At 39.1% G+C, this 24,141-nt stretch overlaps 1 protein-coding gene across 3 annotated transcripts in view; it reads right to left on the reverse strand.

The window, feature by feature from the left end:
- fancl (FA complementation group L) overlaps positions 1-23,827 on the reverse strand; it is a 60,047-nt gene extending 36,220 nt beyond the window's left edge. The window contains exons 1-4 of one of the 3 annotated variants that reach the window (XM_072265274.1): positions 23,490-23,825; positions 13,223-13,337; positions 10,303-10,361; positions 180-240 (exon numbers count right to left, since the gene is read on the reverse strand). In XM_072265274.1, coding sequence (XP_072121375.1) covers positions 180-240; positions 10,303-10,361; positions 13,223-13,315 — 213 coding nt within the window. In that variant the 5' untranslated portion in view covers positions 13,316-13,337; positions 23,490-23,825. Of the gene's footprint in view, positions 1-179; positions 241-10,302; positions 10,362-13,222; positions 13,338-17,550; positions 17,613-23,489 lie in introns of those variants that run through there. The other 2 variants (XM_072265272.1, XM_072265273.1) reach the window with 2 other exon arrangements.
- Positions 23,828-24,141: the final 314 nt, after the last annotated feature.

The following is a 24,141-nucleotide window of genomic DNA, read 5'->3' on the forward strand; positions in this document are numbered from 1 at the left end:
TGTTACTGCCAGTCTTGGTATAACAATATTAACAAAATGTTGACTTTTAGAAAGAAATCTATTTCTCCTCCTGATTTAGTAAGGTAAATCATAATTGAATAGATTTTATTGTCCAGAGGCAATTTATAGCAACCTCTAAATTTTTATAACACAACAGAAGCTATTATTTTGCACATTACCTGTTTCACAATGTGCTGGTATCCATGCAAGATTTGGTTTAACTGCCAGCTGCACTGAAGCCTTCAACAGATTAAAAAACAAAAATAAAATTATGTAAGTTTTGTAACATACAAGTCATAAATGGCAAATAAAAATACCTAATTTCAAACTTTATCATCCAACTAAGCAGTACCTGATGTTAGCAACTGTTCAGTATATAAGCAACGTGCTGCAAGGGAAACGATACACTTACTGCTGTGAAATTTCTCTGATATTGGTCACTTCATAGTGACTCAGCACAGAATAGTACAGCACAGCACAATGGCAGAGAACTGCTGCCTCTCAGCTCCAGCAACTCAGCTTCTATCCTGACCTCTGGTACAGTCTGTGTGGTGCTTGCACATTCCCCTGTGACAGCACGGGGTTCCTCCAGGTGTTCCAACTTCCTCTCATGGTCTGTACACGCTGCTTCATGCTGGTGACTCCATGACTTCATGACTGAATTTCAGCTAACTAATCTTAACCCTTTATCTTAAGTGGAAATTTGAAGAATTGTTTTCTGTTATATCATCACAATAAAACACCTGAATTCACAATGTTTGAAAACTTACAAGCATTTAATGAAATCTTTATGGTAATTTTTGTAACCTAATTTAAAAATGGCATACATTTAACATTAGACCGAAACTAAGAGATAACTTGTAATGTCTGATCTTTTCCATTAAGGTGACAGCTTTCTAATATAGCTTAGAACCTCCAAAGTAGCTAAAGTTATTTTTCAGTAATTATTTAATCTAAGCAGAGGTTTTAGGTCTTTTTTTGAACTGGGTTATTTGGGTTTCTTGCTTTGTGGCTGCCTGTGAACAGACAAATCTCAAGGTGTATAACTTAAACATAATAAATGTGCTGTGAATCTTCTGAATAGATGATGCTAAGCATCTTAAGCTTTGTTAGATCAACTTCTTCCATCATAAAGGCGGAAACGCGGATGATAGTGCAGAAAATGAAATAGCTAATTTACAAACAGAGGAAATGTGTAGTGAGGAGAGGCTGTTGATAGAGCAAAATTTCAGTCAACAAGGTGAGTTGCAACATAAAAGGTAGACAAAATTAAAAATATTTGAATGTGCGCAGTATATGGAATAAGGTAGATAAACTTGTAGCACAGTTGCAGGTTGACATATATGATGTTGTAAACATGGCTGAAAGAAGATTATAACTGGGAGCTTAATGTCCAAGGATACACATTGTATCAAAAGGACAAGCAGGAAGGCAGAGGGGGTGGCGTTGCTCAGTTGGTGAAAAATGAAATCAAATCATTAGAAAGTGGTGATGTATGGACGGAAGGTGTTAAATCATTGTGGATAGAGCTAAGGAACTGCAAGGGTAAAAAGACCCTGATGGGGGTTGTATATAGACCCCCAAACAGTAGTAAGGATGTAGCCTACAAATTACAACGGGGGATAGAAAATGCATGCCAAAGAGGCAACATTACAACTTTCATGGGGGACTTCAATATGCAGGTAGATTGGGAAAGCCAGGTTGGTGGTGGAATACATTAGAGGGCATTTCTAGAGCATTTATGAGATGGCTTTATGGTTGAGCCCACTGGAGGATCAGCTGTTCTGGATTGGGTGATGTGCAATTAACCAGAACTGATTAAGGAGCTTAAAGTAAAAAAAAAACCCCTTAGGGACAAGTCATTATAATATGATCGAATTCACCCTGAAATTTAAGTAGAAGAGGCTAAAGTCAGATGTATCAGTATTACAGTGGAGTAAAGGGAATTACAGAGGCATGAGAAATTTGGCCAGAAATGATTGGAAAAGAACACTGGCAGGGATGATGGCAGAGCAGCAATGGCTGGAATTTCTGGAAGCAATTCAGAAGGCACAGGATACATACACCCCAAGGAGGAAGAAATGTTCTAAAGGCAAGGTAACACAATTGTGGCTAACAAGAGAAGTCAAAGTCAACATAAAAGACAGAGACAGTTTATAATAGAGCAAAAATTAGTGGGAAGTTAAAGGACTGGAAAGATTTTAAAGACCAATAGAAGGCAACTAAAACGCATTAAACAGGGAAAGATGGAATACAAAAGTAAGCTAGCCTATAATATTAAAGAGGATACCAAAAGTTTCTTCAGATACATAAAGTGTAAAAGAGAGACGAGAGTTGATATCAGACCACTGGAAGACGATATTGGAGAAGTAGTAATGGGAGAACAAGTAAACAGTGGATAAACCGATTAAGTATTTTGCATCAGTCTTCACCATAGAAGACACTAGCAGTATGGAGGAAGTGCCTGATGTCAGGGATTATGAAGTGCGAAGTCATTGTTACTAGTGAGAAGTTTCTTGGGAAACTAAAAAGTCTGAAGGTAGATAAGTTACCTCGACCAGATAGTGTACACCCCAGGGTCCCAAAAAAGGTGCTTGAAAAGACTGTAGAGACATTAGTAATGATCTTTCAAGAATCACTAAATTCAGGAATGGTTCCAGAAGACTGGAAAATTGCAAATGTCACTCCACTCTTCAAGAAGGAAGAGAGGCAGAAGAAAGGAAGGCCAGTTAGTCTGACCTCAGTGGTTGGGAAGATGTTGGAGTTGATTATTAAGGATGAGGTCTCAGGGTACTTGGAGGCACATGATAAAATAGGCAGCATGGTTTCCTTAAGGGAAAACCTTGCCTGACAAATCTGTTGGAATTCTTTGAGGAAATAACAAGCAGGATAGAGAAAGGAGAATCAGGTGATGTTGTGTTCTGGATTTTCAGCAGCCTTTGACAAGATGCCACACATGAGACAGCTTAACAAGCTACGAGCCTGTGGTATTACAGGAAAGATTCTAATGGTGATAAAGCAGTGGCTGATTGGCAGGAGGCAAGGAGTGGTAATAAAGGGAACCTTTTCTGGTTGGCTGCCGATGAATAGTGGTGTCCCACAGGGGTCTGTGTAGGGACTGATTCTTTTTATGTTATATGTCATTGATTTGGATGATGGAATTGATGACTTTGTAGATGATATGAAGACACATGGAGGGGCAAGTAGTTTTGAGGAAGTAGAGACTACAGAAGGACATAGACAAATTAGGAGAATGGGTAAAGAAATGGCAGATGGAATGTAGTGTCGGGAAGTGTATGGTCATGCACTTTGGTAGGACAAATAAAAGGGCTGACTATTTTCAAAATGGAGAGAAATTACAAAAAACTGATGCACAAAGGGACTTGGGAGTCATTGTGTAGGATTCCCTAAAGGTTAATCTGCAGGTTGAGTCTGTGGTGAGGAAGGCAAATGGAATGTTAGCATTCATTTCAAGAGGACGAGGATATAAAAGCAAAGATGTAATGTTATGACTTTATAAACCACTAGTGAGGCCTCACTTGGGAGTACTGTAAACAATTTCTGGCCCCTTTTCTTAGAAAGGATGTGATGAACCTGGAGAAGGTTCAAAGGAGATTCAAAAAAAATGGTTCCAGGGTTGAATGGCTTGTCAAATGAAGAGTATTTGATGGTTCTGGGCCTGTATCCACTAGAATTCAGAAGAATGAGGGGTGACCTCACTGAAACCTATCGAATGGTAAAATGTCTTGATAGAGTGGACATGGAGATGTTGTTTCCTATGGTGGGAGAATCTAAGACCAGAGGACGCAGCCACAGAATACAGGGGCTCCCTTTTATCACGAAGATGAGGAAGAATTTCTTTAGCCAGCGAGTGGTGAATCTGTGGAATTCTTTGCCACAGGTAGCTCTGGAGTCCAAGTCTTTATGTATATTTAAGGCAGAGGTTGATAGACTCTTGATTGGTCTGGGCGTGAAGGGATATGGGGAGAAGCAAGGAGATTGGGGCCAAGAGGAAAATTGGATCAGCAATGATGAAATTGTGGAGCAGACTCACTGGGCCAAATTATACTCCTATATCTTATGGTCTTATAACCCTGGCCACTGCCTTGTAGATGGTGGACAGACTTTGGGGCTTTGGTGGTGAGTCAGCTGACATTTTAGTTTATCTTCAAATGCAATTTTCTGCACCATTTTTTTCCCAGAGCTGATACACAATCCCTGTTCAACCTACTCCACCCAGTCTACTATAATTAGTATGTTTCAAAAATTACTTTAAAAACTCACTTTTCATTCAACATGAAATTGTTATTTTTCAATTCTATACCAGTAGCATTGCACGTTATTCACCATGATATTGCATATATGATGGTTTCTCAATAAAGCTCAAGATAAAGTTCATCAGTCAACCCTACATGAACACCCATGAATACAGTCAAATGAAACACTATTCTTCTGGGGCCAAAATGTAAAACACAGTACCAACAGCCATACGGTGGCACTAGAAAGTTTATGAACCTGTAGAATTTTCTCTATTTCTGCCTAAACAGGACCTAAAATGTGATCAGACCTTCACACAAGTCCTAAAACTTGATAAAGAGAACCCAATTAAATAAATAGTGCAAAAAACATTATATTTGTTCATTTATTTATTGAGAAAAATGATCCAATACTTCATGCATTTGTTGAAAAAAGTAGGTGAATCTTTGTTTTCAGTAAACTGGTGTGACACACTTGCGCAGCAATAATTTCAACCAAATGTTTCCAGTAACTGATCAATCCAGCACATCAGCTTGGAGAAATTTTAGACCATTCCTCTTTACAGAACTGCTTCAACACTGGGATGTCGGTGGGCTTCCTTTCGTGAACTGCTTGCTTCATGTCCTTCCATATTTCTATACAATTAAGGTCAAGACTTTGACTTGGCCATTGCAAAACATAATTTTCTTCTGTTTAAACATTGTTGATTTACTATTGTCTTTTGGATCATTGTCTTGTGTTATCCGACTTCGATTAAGCTTCATATGACAGACTGTTACCCTGACATTCTTCTGTAAGGCGTCTTGATACAATTTTGAATTCATTGTTCCCTCAACAATTGCAAGCTGTCCAGACTCTGAGGTAGCAAAGTAGCCCCAAACTATGATGTTCCTTCCACCATGCTTCACAGTTCGGATGAGATTTTGGTATTGGTGTGTAGTGCCCCTTTTCCTCCAAACATATCAATGTGCATTTCTGCCAAAAAGTTCAACTTTTGTCTCATCTACCTGCAGAACATAGTCCCAGAAGCATTGTAGAACATCTAGGTGATCTTTTGCAAACTTGAGATGTGCAGCAATGGATTTTTTTTTTTTTTTTTTTTTTGGAGAGCTGTCGTTTCCTCCATGGTGTCCTTCCATGAACACCATTCTTGTTCAGTGTTTTTCTTATAATGGTCACATGGCTTTAGTAAGTTCTAGTGATTTCTGCAGGACTTTTGCTGCCCTTGGGTTCTTTTTCACTTCCTCATCATTGCACGTTGGGCTCTTGATATGATGTTTGCAGGACAGGGAGAGGAGTGACAATACTGAGTTTCCTCCATTTGCAGACAATTTCTCTTGCTGTGGACTGATGAACACTCAGCTCTTTAGAAACACTTTTGTAGCCTTTTCCATCTTCATGCATCTCTACAATTCTTCTCCTAAGGTCCTCTGAAAGTTGTTTTGATCGAGACATGGTGCGCAGAAATGGATCTTTCTTGAGAAGAGCAGGCTCTGTCAGTAACCCAAGTTTGTTTGTCTTTTTTATAGGGCAGGGCACCTCTACAACCCACATCTCTAATCTCATCTCATTTCTTTGATTGGAACACCTGACTCCAAATAGTTTTTGTAGAAGGCATTACCCCGGAAGTTCACATACTTTAAATGTAACACTGGATAATTTTTCTCAATAAATAAATGAACAAGCATAATTTTTTTGTTTTATTATTCAATTGGATTCTCTTTATCTAGTTTTAGGACTTACTTGGAAGCACAAATTGGAAAAAGATGTTCTCAGGGATATGTATGAAAGAAATGTGGCAAACGTTCAGGGGATATTTGCGTGGAATTCTGCATAGGTACGTTCCAATGAGACAGTGAAAGGATGGTAGTGTACAGGAACCATAGTGTACAAAGGCTGTTGAAAATCTAGTCAAGAAGAGCTTACGAAAAGTTCAAATAGCTAGGTAATGATAGAGAGCTAGAAGATTATAAGGTTAGCAGGAAGGAGCTTAAGAAAATTAGGAGAGCCAGAAGGGGCCATGAGAAGGCCTTGGAGGACAGGATTAAGGAAAACCCCAAAGCATTCTACAAGTATGTTTAGAGCAAGAGGATAAGACATGAGAGAGTAGGACCTATCAAGTGTGTCAGTGGAAAAGTGTGTATGGAACCGGAGGAGATAGCAGAGGTACTTAATAAGTACTTTGCTTCAGTATTCACTGCGGAAAAGGATCTTGGCAATTGTGGGGATGACTTACAGCAGACTGAAAAGCTTGAGCATGTAGATATTAAGAAAGAGGATGTGCAGGAGCTTTTGGAAAGCATCAACTTGGATAAGTCACTGGGACCTGACGGGATGTACCCCAGGCTACTGTGGGAAGCGAGAGAGGAGATTGCTGAGCCTCTGGCAATGACCTTTGCATCATCTGTGGGGATGGGAGAGGTTCCAGAGGACTGGAGGGTTGCAGATGTTGTTCCATTATTCAAGAAAGGGAGTAGAGATAATCCAGGTAATTATAGACCAGTGAGTCTTACTTCAGTGGTTGGTAAGTTGATGGAGAAGATCCTGAGAGGCAGGATTTATGAACATTTGTAGAGGCATAATATGATTAGGAATAGTCAGCATGGCTTTGTGAAAGGCAGGTCATGCCTTAAGAGCCTGATTGAATTTTTTGAGGCTGTAACTAAACACATTTATGGCAGTAAAGCAGTAGATGTATTGTATATGGATTTCAGCAAGGCATTTGACAAGGTACCCCATGCAAGGCTTATTGAGAAAGTAAGGAGGCATGGGATCCAAGGGGACATTGCTTTGTGGATCCAGAACTGGCTTGCCCACAGAAGGCAAAGAGTATTCTGCATGGAGGTCGGTGACCAGTGGTGTGCCTCGGGAATCTGTTCTGGGACCCCCTACTCTTCGTGATTTTTATAAATGACCAGGATGAAGAAGTGGAGGGAGAGGTTAGTAAATTTGCTGATGACACAAAGGTTGGATGTGTTGTGGATGGTGTGGAGGGTGTCAGAGGTTACAGCGGGATATTGATAGGATGCAAAAATGGGCTGAGAAGTGGCAGATGGAATGCAGCCCTGATAAATGTGAGCTGGCTCATTTTGGTAGGTCAAATATGATCGCAGAATATAATATTAATGGTAAGACTCTTGGCAGTGTGAGGGATTAGGGGGATCTTGGGGTCCGAGTCCATAGGACACTTAAGGCTGCAGCGCAGCTTGACTCTGTGGTTAAGAAAACCTACGGTGTATTGGCCTTCATCAATCGTGGGATTGAGTTTAGGAGCTGAGAGGTAATGTTGCAGCTATATAGGACCCTGGTCAGACCCCACTTGGAATACTGTGCTCAGTTCTGGTTGCCTCACTACAGGAAGAATGTGGAAACCATAGAAAGGGTGCAGAGGAGATTTACAAGGATGTTGCCTGGATTGGGGAGCATGCCTTATGAGAATACTTTGAGAGTGAACTCGGCCTTTTCTCCTTGGAGCGACAGAGGACGAGAGGTGACCTGATAGAGGTGTATAAGATGATGAGAGGCATTGATCGTGTGGATAGTGAGAGGCTTTTTCCCAGGGCTGAAATAGCTATCATAAGAGGGTACAGTTTTAAGGTGCTTGAAAGTAGGAACGGAGGAGATATTAGGGGTAAGTTTTTTTATGCAGAGAGTGGTGATTGCGTGGAATGGGCTGCCGGCGATGGTGGTGGAGGCAGAATAGGATACGATATGGTCTTTTAAAAGATTCCTGAACAGATATATAGAGCTCAGAAAAATAGAGGGCGATGGGTAACCCTAGGTAATTTCTCAGGTAAGGACATGTTCGGCACAGCTTTGTGGGCTGAAGGGCCTGTGTTGTGCTGTGAGTTTTCTATGTTTCTACCTGATCACATTTTATGCCATATTTATGCAGAAATGGAGAATATTCTACAGGGTTCACAAACTTTTTAGCAGCACCAAACACCATGCAAGGCACATATAGCACATTTAAGATAGCAGTAAACAACCAGTCACACAAAAAAAAATATATAGCCCAAGTCCTTGGGTGACATGCCCTGAACATTGATGGTGCATGGATGCTATTAGCAAGAACAAGCAGCTCTTGGCAGTCTGCAAACGAACCTACGCAGGTACACAATTCAGTTTCTGTTCCGCCGAGTGAACACTGGAGGGGAGCGGCACCAGGAGGTGACAGCCCTCAAGCCAGCGCGGATGCCATACTGTACTGCCACCGGTGTCTCCTCTCCCGGACTGCTGCAACAGGCAAGCCTGCAGACTGAGGCCTGGTCCTCGCTACATCAGAAGTCACGTCTTTTGCCTCAGCAATAAACAAGGGAACCGGACTTGCAGTATTTTGCATTACCAATATGCAACAGGATCTTGCGATCACCAGAGAAATGTCCCAGACAATTACTTGCTATTAGGCTGCACACTGCCTTTGAGCTCTGACCCTGATGTCTTTCTGTAGTAAGCAGTAGCACAATCTGCACTAAGTCCAGCTCGTCCAACAACGCGCTGCTCACTGATGGGGCAGACCTACAGTACTTGAAATTATTAATGTCCAACACTTTCTTGGAATCGTAAAAAATACATTTAAAAAAGACAAAAACACCTTTGTTTTTGCTGCATCCAAACACGCTGCCACCTTACTGGAAGATCTTACCAAAAGCTGGATTTTGGAACTTCCACCCATGCTTTTGCTATTGCCACTTTCAAAAATTCAAATCCTCACAACTGCCACAAACTTAAGAACATCAGAAGACTCTTCCAGTCTGCATGCAGGCCATGTCCCCAATCAGCCAACATTCTGAGGTAGATGAATGGCAACAATTCGCAATGCAACATTACAGATTTACAAATTCCATCTCATATTAACCCACAGGCTTGGCCCTTCTTTGACCATCTGCAGCCTGAAAACTCTACTTCTTTCACAAACTACTGATGTAAGTGCTTTCAATATTTTCAAACTTTTACTGCAAAGCTCCTGCATATGGATTTTTTGCCATCCCTTTCATCTCCTCAATTTCTTGTTTGGTTTACTTTACAGAGGTTTTAGCCCTCTCCCACCCCCTCCCCTCCCAACTACCTTTGGCCATCACATTTATTGGATTGGCTGCTTCCCTATAATTAGCAGATCATGCAATTCATCAACTTGCTCTGTGATCAAAATATATCTTTGACTTCCTCTTCCCAAGTCTTCTAGAGTCCTCACTTATCTTCCAATTTATACATCTGACAATAGGCTAGATATTTTACAAAATATCACTGGTGTATTGCCATAACTTAGATTTAGTACAAAATCCTAGAGGTTGCCTATAAATACCACTGCTTGTATTTTATGACCCTAAAAAGACAGATTTATAAAGCACGGTACTGCATTGCTGAAACGTGCCTCAATTCTTCATACAATACTACCTGAAGGGCACTGTTAGTCACATCAAAAGAGCAAAACTTAATCAGCACTCAGCAAGACCCCACACCAATTAACTGTTTCTGTTATTTTTTCTAATCTACAGATTCTGAGTAAGATATTGATCTGGAAAATCCAAAACAGACTCCCAATCATTAATAATATTGTTAATGTTTAAAACATGGCTCAGATGTAGCTCATTACCATTGAGTCCAAGATACCCAGAGACATCTTCTTTTGGGTAGAAAACTTAATCAGCTTCTTACAACATATCTATGACAATTAATGTTAGTAGGATCTTGTGTACAAATTGGTTGATTTATTCCAAGATTACAATAGCTACAGGACAGCAAGATCAGTTGTAAATTACTTTGGAGCATCCCATGATTTCAAAACATGTTTAATTAACTAAAGGATTTTCTTTTAAAGTGCGCTGCTGAATCCTTGATAGCTCCATGAATGCTTCTGCCCAGTTGAAGGATGACATTTAATAATGATGTAGTTAGTATTTCTTCAATACTGCACCAAAGTATCAACCTAGATTATGAACTCAAATCCCAGGGGAAATCTTCACCCACACGATAACCAGATGACTGAAATGACACATACCCAAATACTAATACAAATGTTAAAATTAAAAATGAAATCCACACCTTGCCTGTTTCAGATTTCTCTCTTCAGGCAACAATATCCTCACACGAAATTCTTTATTCTAGGAACAGAGAAGGATAAAGTTATTAAACAAACCTATATCCATCCCAGCGTAGTTTTGTTAACAGCAACACAGGGGATAGTTTACATTCAATTCAAGCTAAATATATATTGCTGAAAAAATTTTGTTCCAATATAAAGTTATGGAATAGACCAAATAAGGTACTGTGACAGCTTGCCAAAGAATGGACAAATTCTTCACTGAAAGATGACAAATTGGGTAGATAACTACAATTCTCCAATAGTACTTCCCACGGCTGGCCATATAAGCTAAGCTGTCACAACTCCTCCAGATACCTGCCTACCACTCCAGCTCTCAGACCAATAAAAACTCCTTTAACCACAATCACAGCTTTCCAGATACTGAGATAAATGTTAAAGACAATGCTTATTCACCTGAATCATTCAATGGAACTGTCAATTTAAAAACTAATACAGAATACTTTTCTGTACCACTGAGTAGTAACTTCAGCCAGTATTTTCTTCAGAACCTGCTCCCATCACCATTACAGAAGCTTATGCAAATAAACCAATATTTTTGGCATAAGTAGCTCTTTGTAGATTAATGTTGCAAAAATTGTTGACACTGTAACTTAAGGTTGATATCAAAGTTCAAAGTTTCATTTTATTGTCAAGTATGCATGTATAATACAAATCTGATATTTGTCTATTCCAGATAGCCATTAAATACAGAAAGACTATGGGTGTTGATGAAAGAAAAGACACCAACTCCTCCCCAACCGGAACAAGAGAGAAAATAAAGAAAACTCGCAGACCCCAAAACTCCCTCCCCCTCACCCATAGCAAAAAACAGCCACAATAACAATCAACGACCCCTTACACAAAACAATCCCCGACTCCCTCAATGGCAGAAAAGAACAGTGACCGTAGCTCCAAACCCCAATCCTGCCCCCCACACACAAAAAATCAACAAATCACTGACCTGCCAATCAGCCACAAGAAAGAAAACACCAAAAAACTGAAAGCTAAAATACAGTCCAAACTTTAACATTTACAGTAACATTTATCTTTTATGTAATTCTGATTTCTTAATTTGGGGGAGGGGGATCACTAATTTCTACTAAAGAAATATTTCCTTTGATTTCCTACGAGTTTAGCAGCCAAATAAGTAAACGTAACTCAATAGTTTAAGTATCAACTAACTTTTGAACAAATCAACTGAAATTATTTAAAATTGCTGACTCCCCAGCTAATTTCCATTTCCCAATGTCAAAAGGAATTCTTAAATCAAGATTATGGTTAGTTAAGAGATATTTAAAGTTCACTGCACCAGGTGATTACAGAAAGACATTTAGAGGCAATTCTGTTCAGTTACCACAGCAATTACCATCGAGAATTAGAAGGCCATTACATTTATGACACTATTACTCTGAAAAAAAGCAACACCAATTCCTTCTAGCAGCCAAAAATATATGGTCCTCCAGTAATAACCAAAGAAAATTTTATAAGCATTTCATCTGAGCCATCTGTGAAAAGTATTTCTTTGGATAGCTCTGCCAAGTTGGCTTTTATACATCTCGCATGGAAACTTTGAAACCTGGCAAAAAAAAGTGGTAAAAATCTGAAAAGAGTAGATCAGAAAAATTTAGTGCATTGCAATGTACGTGTCTTTAGAAATTGAACAAATTGACAAAACAGTAAAGAAAAATTTAGAATTTAGCAACATCAGTAAAAGTGTGAAGGAAAAAGTTTTTTTAAATTAACTTTTAATAAAGTGTTTTTTTATTAAATGCAAAATAATAGAGGTCCATCATAAGTGTGACAAGAATACACATAGATAAGATGTTAGCTGTCCTGTGTGATCAGCAGTTGGTCTGCCACCTGTCTTCAAGAGAAAGATAAGGAACACAATGAAGCAGCATCTGGAGATGTGTAATGAAGGGACGGGAGAGAGAGCTGTCTAGAGCGGCTCCCCCTTTGAACCCTGAACTGTTCGAAGTGATGGGCAGGCGATACCCCAGCAGGGGGATAAAAAGGGACAGGTTCGCTAAGGCAGCACACACACGACACCCGAGGTAACGAGACCCTGGAAGCGGTGCGCCTCTCACGAGTCGGTGGGAAGTACCGGACCTTAAACGCACAGGGTGGAAAGGTACGATCAGCGGGAACCCGGTGTGTGTCCACCCTCGCTTGGGTGCCGGATTCACTGCAGAGGATCGACCGCATCTGAAGGAGGGGTCACAGTCGGTGACCTCAGGTGACATCACAAAGGACCCGCCCGAAAGCTGCTTGTGAGCAATATTGCCGGTCTGTGAGTGGAAGCCGTTTCTGAATGATCAGTCGTTCTCGTTTTCTCTCTCTCCCTCCCCCCACGTTGTCTATCGCCATGGCAATGATTACTGCGAACTGAACTAAATCGAACTGGACTTTTGTGTCACTTTGAAATTGGTCATTTACCCCTAGACAACGATAGAGCTTAATTGATGCTGTTATCTTAATTCTGTGCACATGTGTGTTTATCATTGCCGAACTGTTGCGCTTATTATCCTTTCGATTACTGTGTTGCTTGTTTCTTTAATAAAACTTTCTTAGTTCTAGTAATCCAGGCTCCAACTGAGTGATCCATTTCTGCTGGTTTGGCAACCCAGTTACGGGGTATGTAACGTAAGTAATAAGCAGAGTTCATTTAAAGAGGTAGTGGATATTGAAAAAGAAAAATGCAAATGCATATGAAGGGTAGGAGGACAAGATAAAGGTAGCTCCATCATGCACTGTGGGCTGAAAGAGCCCCCAGTGAAATTCTACAGGGCATGGGCAAACACCATTTTAGACAATAGCACTTCTTCTATAAGAACTAAGCATGTAAACAATATTTATTTAGTAATCATGCTAATACTGTACCTTAACCATAACAAAGCCATCAAACACGGTTTTTTGCCTGTTCTGAGGCAACAGAAGGGGGCATTCGTTGATCAGGGCATCAAACCCAGCCATGAATTCACATCAAGATGAAGATCTGCAAGATATAAATATATATGGTTATAAAAATACATTTTATGATGCTGTTTTTATGAAAATATTTCAAAACTTCAATCAAGGCCGAATTTTTCGAAAAGAAGACCATTTCAAATGTGAAGTAAGTATTCCATTGACAGCAGGGCAGACGTGTCAAAAGAAACACACACGAGCTTCAAGCCTCAAGCAAATAAAAAAGCTTCATATTATTTAATCAACAAAAGAAATAGCAGCACTGGAACTTCAAAATAATTCAAATAAGACCACCCACTACTTATTTGCCTTTTTAAATATCACACAGGGAACACAAAATCTGGATTTAATTCCTAGTCTATTAATTCCCAAAACACTTTTAAGGGAAAAAAAACATTAATGGGCTGGCATTTAACAAAAATACAGCAAGCAGCATATTAAATTCAAACCATTCTGCTGAAGCATGACAGTTAAAATACACAAAGGATTTCTAATACTGAACTCTCTTCTGGAAGCCCTGTTGGAATATGAGCAGACATGACTTCTAGGTGACGATTCAGGTGGGTTTAGCTCTGATCTACCTCTCCTATGGCAGATTTAAGTAAACCATTCACAAACTAACAAGTGTCATTCAGGAAGAAACCATTTCGAAAAGATTCTCAAGAGCTGTCAGTACCTGTGATCCATATCCCAATAAAGGACAGGAGGGAAAGGGGGAAAAAAAACAAAACAAACACCATTAAAAATATAATTACAAATGTAAAACCAATCCATAAAATTCAGGGTTTTGTAATGCTCAATTACTACTGGAGACTTCATCATGCTGTTACTCAATGTAACATGATGTTTATTTACATTGGTGATTATCGCTATTCCTACTAAATCTTCCTTGTTGTAAATACAAGTATCAAACTAACATTTCAAATGTACCATGATGTAAAGGGAAAAAGAACTGTTCCTTCTTTCGCTATTTTTCCTTCATGTAACCAGAAATAAAGAGAAACATTTCCTATCATTAAAGGAAAATTAAATAATTTTAAACACGGAATAATTTATATCAAGTATCTCTAAATCCAGCTGGGGAACATTATTAACTCTTGCCCTACTGTCCCACGACACCTCAACCAAATTGTAGTATGATAAATATACACTAAAATATACAGTTGACTGCATTGTGACTGCTTAACAATCCTTTCACTGCAGACTTGAGCAACTAAATATAGAAAAACTTCCAGCCAATCATCATGCCAGAAGTGAAAAAAAAGATCAAGCTCACCCACACCACCGTCTCAACCACCCTTACAAGCTAGTTTCTGACAGGAAATTATCTGACAGAATTATATATTAAACAATTCCCATTAACAATAGCAGTTCAGAATATGTTGAAATTTTGCTGAGTTAGACTCTTTTTTTTCCCCTTTTCCCATCGTTTGCTGCCCTAGATACATCAAGACACATATGACCCAAATTTTCAATTTTACTTACATACTAACAACTTGATAGTGAATTCTAATAAGTGAGAGAATTGCTGCTGCCAGTCCAATATCACTGCTTCCTAAACAAAATGCAGTTATCCATTATAGCAAACACATATTAGACATACTAGATTAAAAAGACAGCCATTCCTCAATTTTAAAAAGGGATGCATTTCTGGAAAATTTGCCAGATTACGAAACTTCTCTTTAATAGCCAAGTGGGGCAGAAAGCATTGCAGATGTTTTAGTGAACTATAGTCCTCTGGACAGTGTGTAAAAAAAAAATAAACTTTTCTGAAAGAGTGGGGAAAAATTGTAGGCTGTATTTAAGGAATACCTGTAATGAACTCCATCAGCTCTATACAAAGATGAAACAAATGATATCCACCCAGCAGAATTTCAGGAGGCAACATTAACATGTGCAGTGTATGTGAGAAATAGAAAGAGGAGAGGAGGCAGTAGCATTGCCAAAGCGATGCTGTTCTTTAGCATCAAGTCCCATCAATTCAGTCAAACAGCCATGTGAATCCTATCAATAATCTCCTGTGCTGTGGAAAATCTGATTAAACCTAATGATTAAGCTTAATCTTACAGCCAGTTTTACTGAAGAGGGAAATATGAACAGGTATGCTAATACAACCAATGGCCCCTTCAGACCATCTGTTTGATACAACAAAGTGCTTCAAATGAAGTCATGTATCTGCAAGGCCCTCGGAGCCAAAGGTGCAGAAGTCAATAGCAACGTTGTCTCTTTGATGAGGACAGTAAGCAGGCTCATTTACAGCAAATGAGATAAACCTAACATTCACCCCAAGTGAAATACTTAGAAAGCTAGAATTGGAAATGGCACTGTGAGCCAGAATGGTACTGCTTAGGCTTGTACTACTACTTATAGAGATAATCTAGCTCTGCTGTAATCAGAATTTGAGATTACCTTCCAACTTTTTCCCCCAGTTATAAAAGTAGGGAAGAAAGACAAGTCTAAAGTATTTATTCCAAAGACACAAACTATAGTTAGTGCAAGAGAACACAAAAAAACAGTAACATTGCTATTTCTGAAACTAGCTACAAAAGGCCATATCCTGAGACAAGAGTTCTAACACCAAACTGAGGGGACTACCCTTGTCCCGATTCAGATGTGTACCACAGAGGGTAAATCTAGATTATTCAATCCAACTGGGCAATACTGCCCAAGATATTACTCCTATGTTTCTTGATATAATTGTGTTAATGGCACTTCAAACCAGGAATGAAAATACATGAAATAGTCCAAATAACAACAATGGAAATTATCAAACACATATAACCACAATTCTGATTTTGTTCAAGTATAAAACAATTGCTTGCAGGCATCTTTCAAATCAGGACTTAGTTTTGTTTCCCCTTTAAAAAACAAAATAAAAATATAGTGAATTTGGTGTATGAGCAATTTCATTCTGACTGAGATATAGTGAAAGTAAGCAGATCTGTGGGTGTGCAACTCTTTAATTGCGACATTCTGATTTGTTTGCTGAAGAGCAAGTATATTACTTTTTCCCAAAATATATTTTTATCTCTGGATCTAGAAAATGCAAAGTAGGGTTAAAAGTGTCTCATCCAGCACTTAATCAGTTTTAAAACTTTCCAAATTGGTTCCATGCTAATGCTGGACCAATTTTAATACATCTTTCTTCTTTAAAATTGTTTGAACTACTTCATTTCATTGGATAGGAAGAACGAATGAAACATTATTTGAAAACTTTTCTTTCCCGTCAGTAATAATAAAGAATTTTATTATAACCACAATTGTCCAAATGGTTAATTCTATTCACAACTTCTCATCACATGAAACAATCCACAGCTGCATGCAGCAAGACACAAATACATTAATGCACTGGCGAATTAAGTGGAAAGTAAAGTTAGTGCCACAAGGTGCCAGGCAGTTACCATCTCCAACAAGGGAGTATCTAATTTTCTGCTTTGGATATTCACGGGCTTTACCACCAGCACCACTCCACAAGTCACTCTTGACCAGAAACTTGATCAGCTTAACCAGTATAAGAGTTAAGAGAGGCTGCAATATCAAGCAGCAGATGACACACAGTGACACCACCTGCAAAGTACAAATCAGGAGTGTTATCTAGTACTCTCCAGTCATCTGGCCAAGTGTTGCTCCAGCAACAATTAAGCCATTTAAAAACATTCAGAACCAGTTCTACTACTTTTCAACACTTATTCCCTCTACCATTAGTGCAGGGGTTGCAATATCCTCCATCGAGAAAATGCACACTTGTTCTTCACTATTTTCATTGCAGCTCTCAAATGTGAAACTCCTACCTCAAAGGAGAACAAGGCCAGGAGATGCGCAGAAATACCGCCAGCTGAGGCTTCTCAAGTATCCTGAGTTGGAAATTTATTGCCATTCTTTTATTATTGCTGGGTCTAATTCTTGGAACTCCTTCCAAAATAGCATTGTGGGATACCCTCATCAGAAGAATTGTGATAGATAAAGATGGCTCTCCCTCGCAAGATAAAAGGCAAATTAGGAAGAGGAATAAATGCTGGCAACACATACAGATGGATTTTTTTTTAAATCAAATGACTTCACTGATAAAATGAAATTAAACCAGGATGTTCCTTTTGTGGAAAGTTCAACTGTCCATCTTCAGGAAAGGCCATAATAAATTGTAATTTTTTTATTATATTTAGACAATTATTTTGACAGCAAATAATTATTTTCTACTGAAGTACATTCTGACAAACAAAGAAAGGTATTTTTCAACCCACCTAGTGAGACATCAGAGTGGATGTTAAGATAACTGCATTTGTGATATACAGGATGTGGGTCATCTTGGATCTGCAAAGAATTCAAGGGGGAATGCGCTTATATAAAGTGCCAGTTAATTGACTCCCTCAAGAAATAAGATCCCAAATTAAATAATCGACCAGCCACATTGTGCACTACATGCCAGCAGGGAAGTGTCTGAAAGTCTTACTATAAGGTGTTCCTACTCATAAAGCAGACAGCACAGGAGACAGTTGGTATTCGTCATTAATGCATACAAAAAGAATAAAGAAGAAACAGGAATAAGGAGAATAACAGTTGTCCAATAGATTTTCAGCACTGGATATGAGCAGGCTGCAATGGAGAGAATGATAACCCTGAACAGGTCAATAAAGATAGACAAAAAGTGATTGCTCAAGAACAGAATATTTTATGGTTTTGCAAAGCACTCCCTTGATATTGTTCAGACTCTCTCAAGCTCCTTGTCTTTTTGATTGCAGGTCTAATCTACTCTTTCGGTCATGAACCTTAATAACCAAGAACATTTTACTCAGGGCTATCACACTTTCTAACACTACTTCAGTTTCCTAAAAATCCAAAAATTCTTTTTACCCTGTCTTGACCGTTTCATCTCCAACTGCCTTAACTTCTCCACACCCTCAACCCAAGAAAATACAAGAGTTGTGGGCACAGCTCACACATCTTGGAATCCATCCTCCCCTCTCGTTGCCTCAGAAAAGCAGCCAATATGAAAATAGAACAGTACAGCACTGTCAACCCACAATGCTGGGTCCATCTTGATGTCAGTTTATACGAAATGTTCTCCTCCTGTGTATCATCCATATCCCTCCATTCCCTTCCTATTCATGTCTCTTAAGCTTTGCCCGAGTGCCTCATTCCACACTCAGGTTGGAGAAACAACACCTTATATTCCGTCTGGGTAGCCTCCAACCTGATGGCATGAACATTGACTTCTCTAACTTCCACTAATGCCCCACCTCCCCCTCGTACCCCATCCGTTATTTATTTATATACACACATTCTTTCTCTCTCTCTCCTTTTTCTCCCTCTGTCCCTCTGACTATACCCCTTGCCTATCCTCTGGGTTCCCCCCTCCCCCTTTTCCTTCTCCCTGGGCCTCCTGTCCCATGATCCTCTCATATCCCTTCTGCCAATCACCTGTCCAGTTCTTGGCTCCATCCCTCCCCCTCCTGTCTTCTCCTATCATTTTGGATCTCCCCCTCCCCCTTTCAAATCTCTCACTAGCTCTTCCTTCAGTTAGTCCTGACGAAGGGGCTCGGCCCAAAACGTCAACTGTACCTCTTCCTAGAGATGCTGCCTGGCCTGCTGCGTTCACCAGCAACTTTTATGTGTGTTACTCGACTCAATGAGTTCCTGCTACTGGTTGCATAATGGATAAAAGACACCAATAATCATCCAATAGATTCAACTTAGCAACTTGAGCTTTAAGTTTCCAACAGATAGGAGAAATGAAAATGAGTATCAAGATGTATACCATTGAAAGTCAATGCTGCTAATTAATGGAGAGAAAATCTGAAATTTCACCCCTCCTAGTCACATGTGGAAAACCAAGCACTTCATCAGCATCTAACACCTCTCCAATTCATTTTCACATAGTGGAACCATGCTGATTTTATTCCTCTCTTCCTCACCCTGTAGACATTTTTCAAAAGAGAATCAAGCAGCCATCTTCACATGAAACTCTCAACCACAACATAGACATAGTTGTGCCTTCAAGTACATTGCTAACATCTAATTTGGCCTATACATCATTTCTATGAATCCCTCCACTTTGTGTGATGCCTACTTTTAATTGAGCTATGCTTTATTCCAGTTGAATTTTGGAGAAATGAAACATTATATATAGCACTCTGACACCAAGTCAATCATCATCAGTTCTGACCAATGCTATTTCAAACTGAACCAATTAATTCAAAAACTTAGTGACCTGCTTAACCTCAAAATGTGCCTCAGTTAGTAGCACTCATCCCCCCCACACTTCCTGAGAGTTTCTAGCAGAAACTTGCATCCATGGTGTTCACCCTCTACATTGATCACTCTCCTACTTAGTTTTATCATCCAACTTCCATAAATTTTAACTAATCCAAGTTTCTGCCAGAATTCCACCAGAATTTCCCATCTACTGCTTTTGTCTTTGCTTACATGTCACCCAGTCTCCTTTTATGACAACATTTGAAGATCATCCCTCCATTAGGCGCTCTCTGCCCTGCACCCCTGCCCATCTTCTTCATCCAACTCTGGCCACATGCATTCCATCCAAACAGTATAGTATTAGGGGCTTCAGAAAACTAGAGGCTTTGCACTGGAATTTTATCCCTGTATTCTCCACATTTACACTTTTTTTTTTCTTTTAAGGACTTCTTAAAACCTTAATTTTCATCTAAACTGTTGTCACCATTACCCATGCCATTTGGCTTGGTGTCACTACTATGTGTTCCTCTCTATTTACTGTAGTGAATTGGAAGATTTGTCTCTGTTACAAATAGTAGTATTTAAATGCAATCTGTTGGTGCAAAATGAAAAAATACCATAGTCTCATTAATAACTATGTCTTTGTGGCTAAAAGAGCATTGCTTTGATAATTCCAATATACTGCTCATGGTATATATTAGCTTTAAGCACAACCATATTACAGGATAGTGGTCATGATTCATAATATTAAAAAAAGACATTAAAAGTTAACATTTTGCAGCTTGTTCACAGAATGTAAATGTATCTTTCCTGTAATAATCGTGCAGTACTTTGTAATTATGGAAATATATTACAATGGAGTAATTTGTTCTTCAAAGTCATTGTGACATTCAAAGTAAGACAACTTTTTCCAAATTTACCTTGGAAGTTCATTAATATTTTGCTTTACTGGGGCTTGAGATGTGAAAACTTAAATTGAATGCCACAAGGTTTAAATCAACAAACGATGAGTTTGAAGTCAAGAGGTTAGGTCAGAGAAACAGTATGTGCCTTACATATTAAATGACAAAATGCTCTAAATAATGAAACAGGAAAGTATCTAAGGATCTTGGTGAATAAATCACTAAAAATTAATTAAGTCCATGGTAGTTAAGGAAGGAAATAAATGGTGTAATGTAAAGCTGAGAGTTTGATTTACAAATCTAATTATGAGTAGATTGACATGTATCTAGCTTTATTAAAGCCAGATCTGTTGTATGGATTTGAATAATAGGCCAAACCTTTCCAGCTCTGAGTAGAACATAGAGCCATTAATACTTCAGTAAGTTTTGTGCTTTCCTATGGAAACAAAACACAGAGGCTTACAATGGTAAATGGTGCTGCATTCTGTCATTAGACCCTACTATGGACTCTAAAATTAAACCTAAATTTAAACTTCACATCACTTGTAAAACTTCTTTTAAAGCATCCACATGGTCCGTAAGCAATGAGTGTTACAAGCACAAAACTAAAGATTTATGATTAAATCATTAAAGTTTCTTCCCCAGGCGGTTACTCTGATCAACCACTTGAGTTAGCTCCCAAACCCCTTATCTATTACCCCCATCACTGCACTTACACTGTAGACACTAAGCCATTTTTATAATACTTTTAATGTTGTACATACGTGCTAGTATTTATGTACATTTTATTCCATATCCATCATCTCACCTCTATTTTTATATATAATTCTTTATAATTGTTGAATGCCGATTTTAATTTTGTTGCATGTCACTCCCTGACCAACACACCACAGCAAATTACTAACGTATGTAAACATATTTGCCGAATAAAGTTAATCTTATTTGGAAAACCAAATTAAAACAGATTTTGCAGGAAATATTCAACTGGCCAGATAGCATCCAAAAAGAGAAAAAAAGTGAATAGCCCTTCAAATGCAAAATCATACAAGCTGCAGAGAAGGTTGGAGGGGTGGAGAATTCAATGGAAATCTCCAAGATAATGGGGAAACCAAGAGAAACTGATGGCATATGCATTGGAAGTGCCAGCTGAGAAAGGCGGCTGATGGTAATGATCCAATAATTCAAAGTAAATTTGTTATTAAAGTACATATGTCACCATATACAACTCTGAGATTCATTTTCTCGTGGGCGAACTCAAGAAATCCATAATAGAGTAATAATCATAATACAATCAATGAAAGACTGCATCAACTTTGGTGTTCAAGCAGTATGCAAAAGCAACAAACAGTGCATATACAAAAGAAAGAAATAATAATAGTTAAATAAGCAATAAATCTTGTGAAGATGAGATGAAGAGCCCTTGAAAGTGAGTCCATAGTTTATGGAAACATTTCAATGATAGGGCAAGTGAAGTTATCCTCTTTGGTTCAAGAGCCTAATGGTTGAGAGGTATTACATGTCCTGAGGCTCCTGTGCTTTCTTCCTGATGGCAGCAGCAAGAAGTCCTGGGTAGTTGAGGTCCCTGATGATGGATTCTGCTTTCCTGCAACGTTTTGTGTAGATGTGCTCAATGGTGGGGAGGGCTTTACCCATGATGGAATGGGCCATATCCACTTCCTTTTGTAGGATTTTCCGATCAAGGGCATTGGCATTTTCATACCAGGCTGTGATGCAGCCAGTCAGAAGATTATCAAAGTTTTAGAGGCCATGCCGAATCTTCCCACACTCCTAAGGAAGTAGAGGAACTGTTTTGCTTTCTTCATAATTGCACTTATGTGCTGAGCCCAGAACAGGTCCTCCAAAATGACAACACCAAGGAATTAGTTAAATTGGTTGCATCTACAGCACCAGCCAACCCACCATCAAGAATATTCAGTATAGACAGAAAGGTGGCAGAAAAAGGCCAGCAACATCATTAAGGATCCCACCCACCCTGATCATGGACTGCTTGTCCCACTCCCATCAGGGAGGAGGCTACATAGCATCCCTACCAGGGCCACCAGACTCAAAAATATCTATTTTCCCCAGGCAGATCAACACCTCCACCCACTAACCCACCACCACACCTGTGCCTAGCTTCACTTTATGGACGTACACTCAATGAATGTAAGCTATCCAGTGGATTTATAGTTATTGAGGTTTTTTTTAATTATTGCGTTCTTTATCTTAATTGTGTTTTTTTTTGTGCTACATCCGATCCGGAGTAACAATTATTTCGTTCTTCTTTACACTTGTGTACAGGAAGTGACGTTAAACAATCTTGACTCTTGAATAAACATAAACAAAGATTAGAACATCCAAATTGGTTTTTGGGCAAAGACCTCCTCTCTCTTAATAAAGAGCTGAACTGCAACCTGAAATTTATGGAGCAGGAAGGAAGAGTGCAATCAACTCAGCCCCAACAGTTTTAGTGGCCAGAGCATGACCTAGCTTTCAATACCCAGAATGTGTTGACAAATTAAACGCCACGTATTTCCATTAATAAACTTTCAATCAGGAGTTTCTAATTTGAAACCAGATTAATTCGATAGCATCAGGTTCCTAACTAAGCAAAAGTTAAGACTACAGAATGAACTTGAAAACCCAGAATATTCGCTCAACCAATCGCAATTTTCGCAGCCGACTCCTACAATTTTGCTCTTCAGGTGTTTAGCGATGAAGCGCAAATTTCCCAACACGAAGCACAAAACAGAAAACATTGTATACGCACTGCACTCCAGTTTAATAAGATGCCAAGTCCTGCAAATATTTTCATTTTAATGGGAAAAATAAGTCGTTTTTATTTAAATTAATTTAAATGAACGTTTCCAACGTCTTAACATTTAAATTATTTCAATTGCTATATAAGTTATTTTTTAATAATCTTGCTTTAACTGTTTAGGATAAAGCACGAATATTCCTAATCCTCGATGTAGGATTAGGACTATTTGGACACTAGACATGAATGAAGGAACAGCCGGTGAGTTCTCGGGAATATGGGGAAGTAATGCTTTTGGATTTTCAGATTAAAATTGCACTGTACTCACTTGAACTGAATGCTGCTGAATCCGCCTCTAGGCCCGAATCTCCATTCTACAAACACTTCATTCGAGTGCCGCGTTTTGTTGAACCAATCAGAGCGGCCACCGGCCGGAACTCGCGAAGCCGCGCGAACATTTCATTCAAAAGTTGCTGCACGCCAACCCCTCCAACCAATCAGTGGCTTCCGTCGCCCTTCTCCATTCGGTACAGAGAGTAGGTCGGGCCATGGTGCCAAATCTGATTCAGTAGAGTTTCGAAATCATGCTGAACTTCAGAGAGGGGCCTGTGAAAGATTCGTATAGGATTCGGTCCTCGCTTAGCGTTTGGGAACCATAGAATATGCGCTGTTCCACTCGCCTTATGCGGCGGCGCAATTTCGACTTCCCAACGTTGCTCCTGTGATCGCGAGTGACGACTGCGGCAGAAACCCCAAAACTGCTCTGGACCAGCCTCACAGCTTGTGCTGCAAAACATTTAACCACTCTTGTTCAGAGATCTTCGGAAACTGTTGAACTACTCCGAATCAGGTTTTTTATCACTGAAATATGTCGTGTTATATTTCGATTTACAGCTGCAGTACAAGAAATAAAATTATTATAAGTTACGAAGTAAATACAAATACTAAAAAGACAAATAACGAGATAGTGTTCATGGACT

The sequence above is a fragment of the Mobula birostris genome, chromosome 8, assembly GCF_030028105.1.
Source record: "Mobula birostris isolate sMobBir1 chromosome 8, sMobBir1.hap1, whole genome shotgun sequence".
NCBI lineage: Eukaryota > Metazoa > Chordata > Chondrichthyes > Myliobatiformes > Myliobatidae > Mobula > Mobula birostris.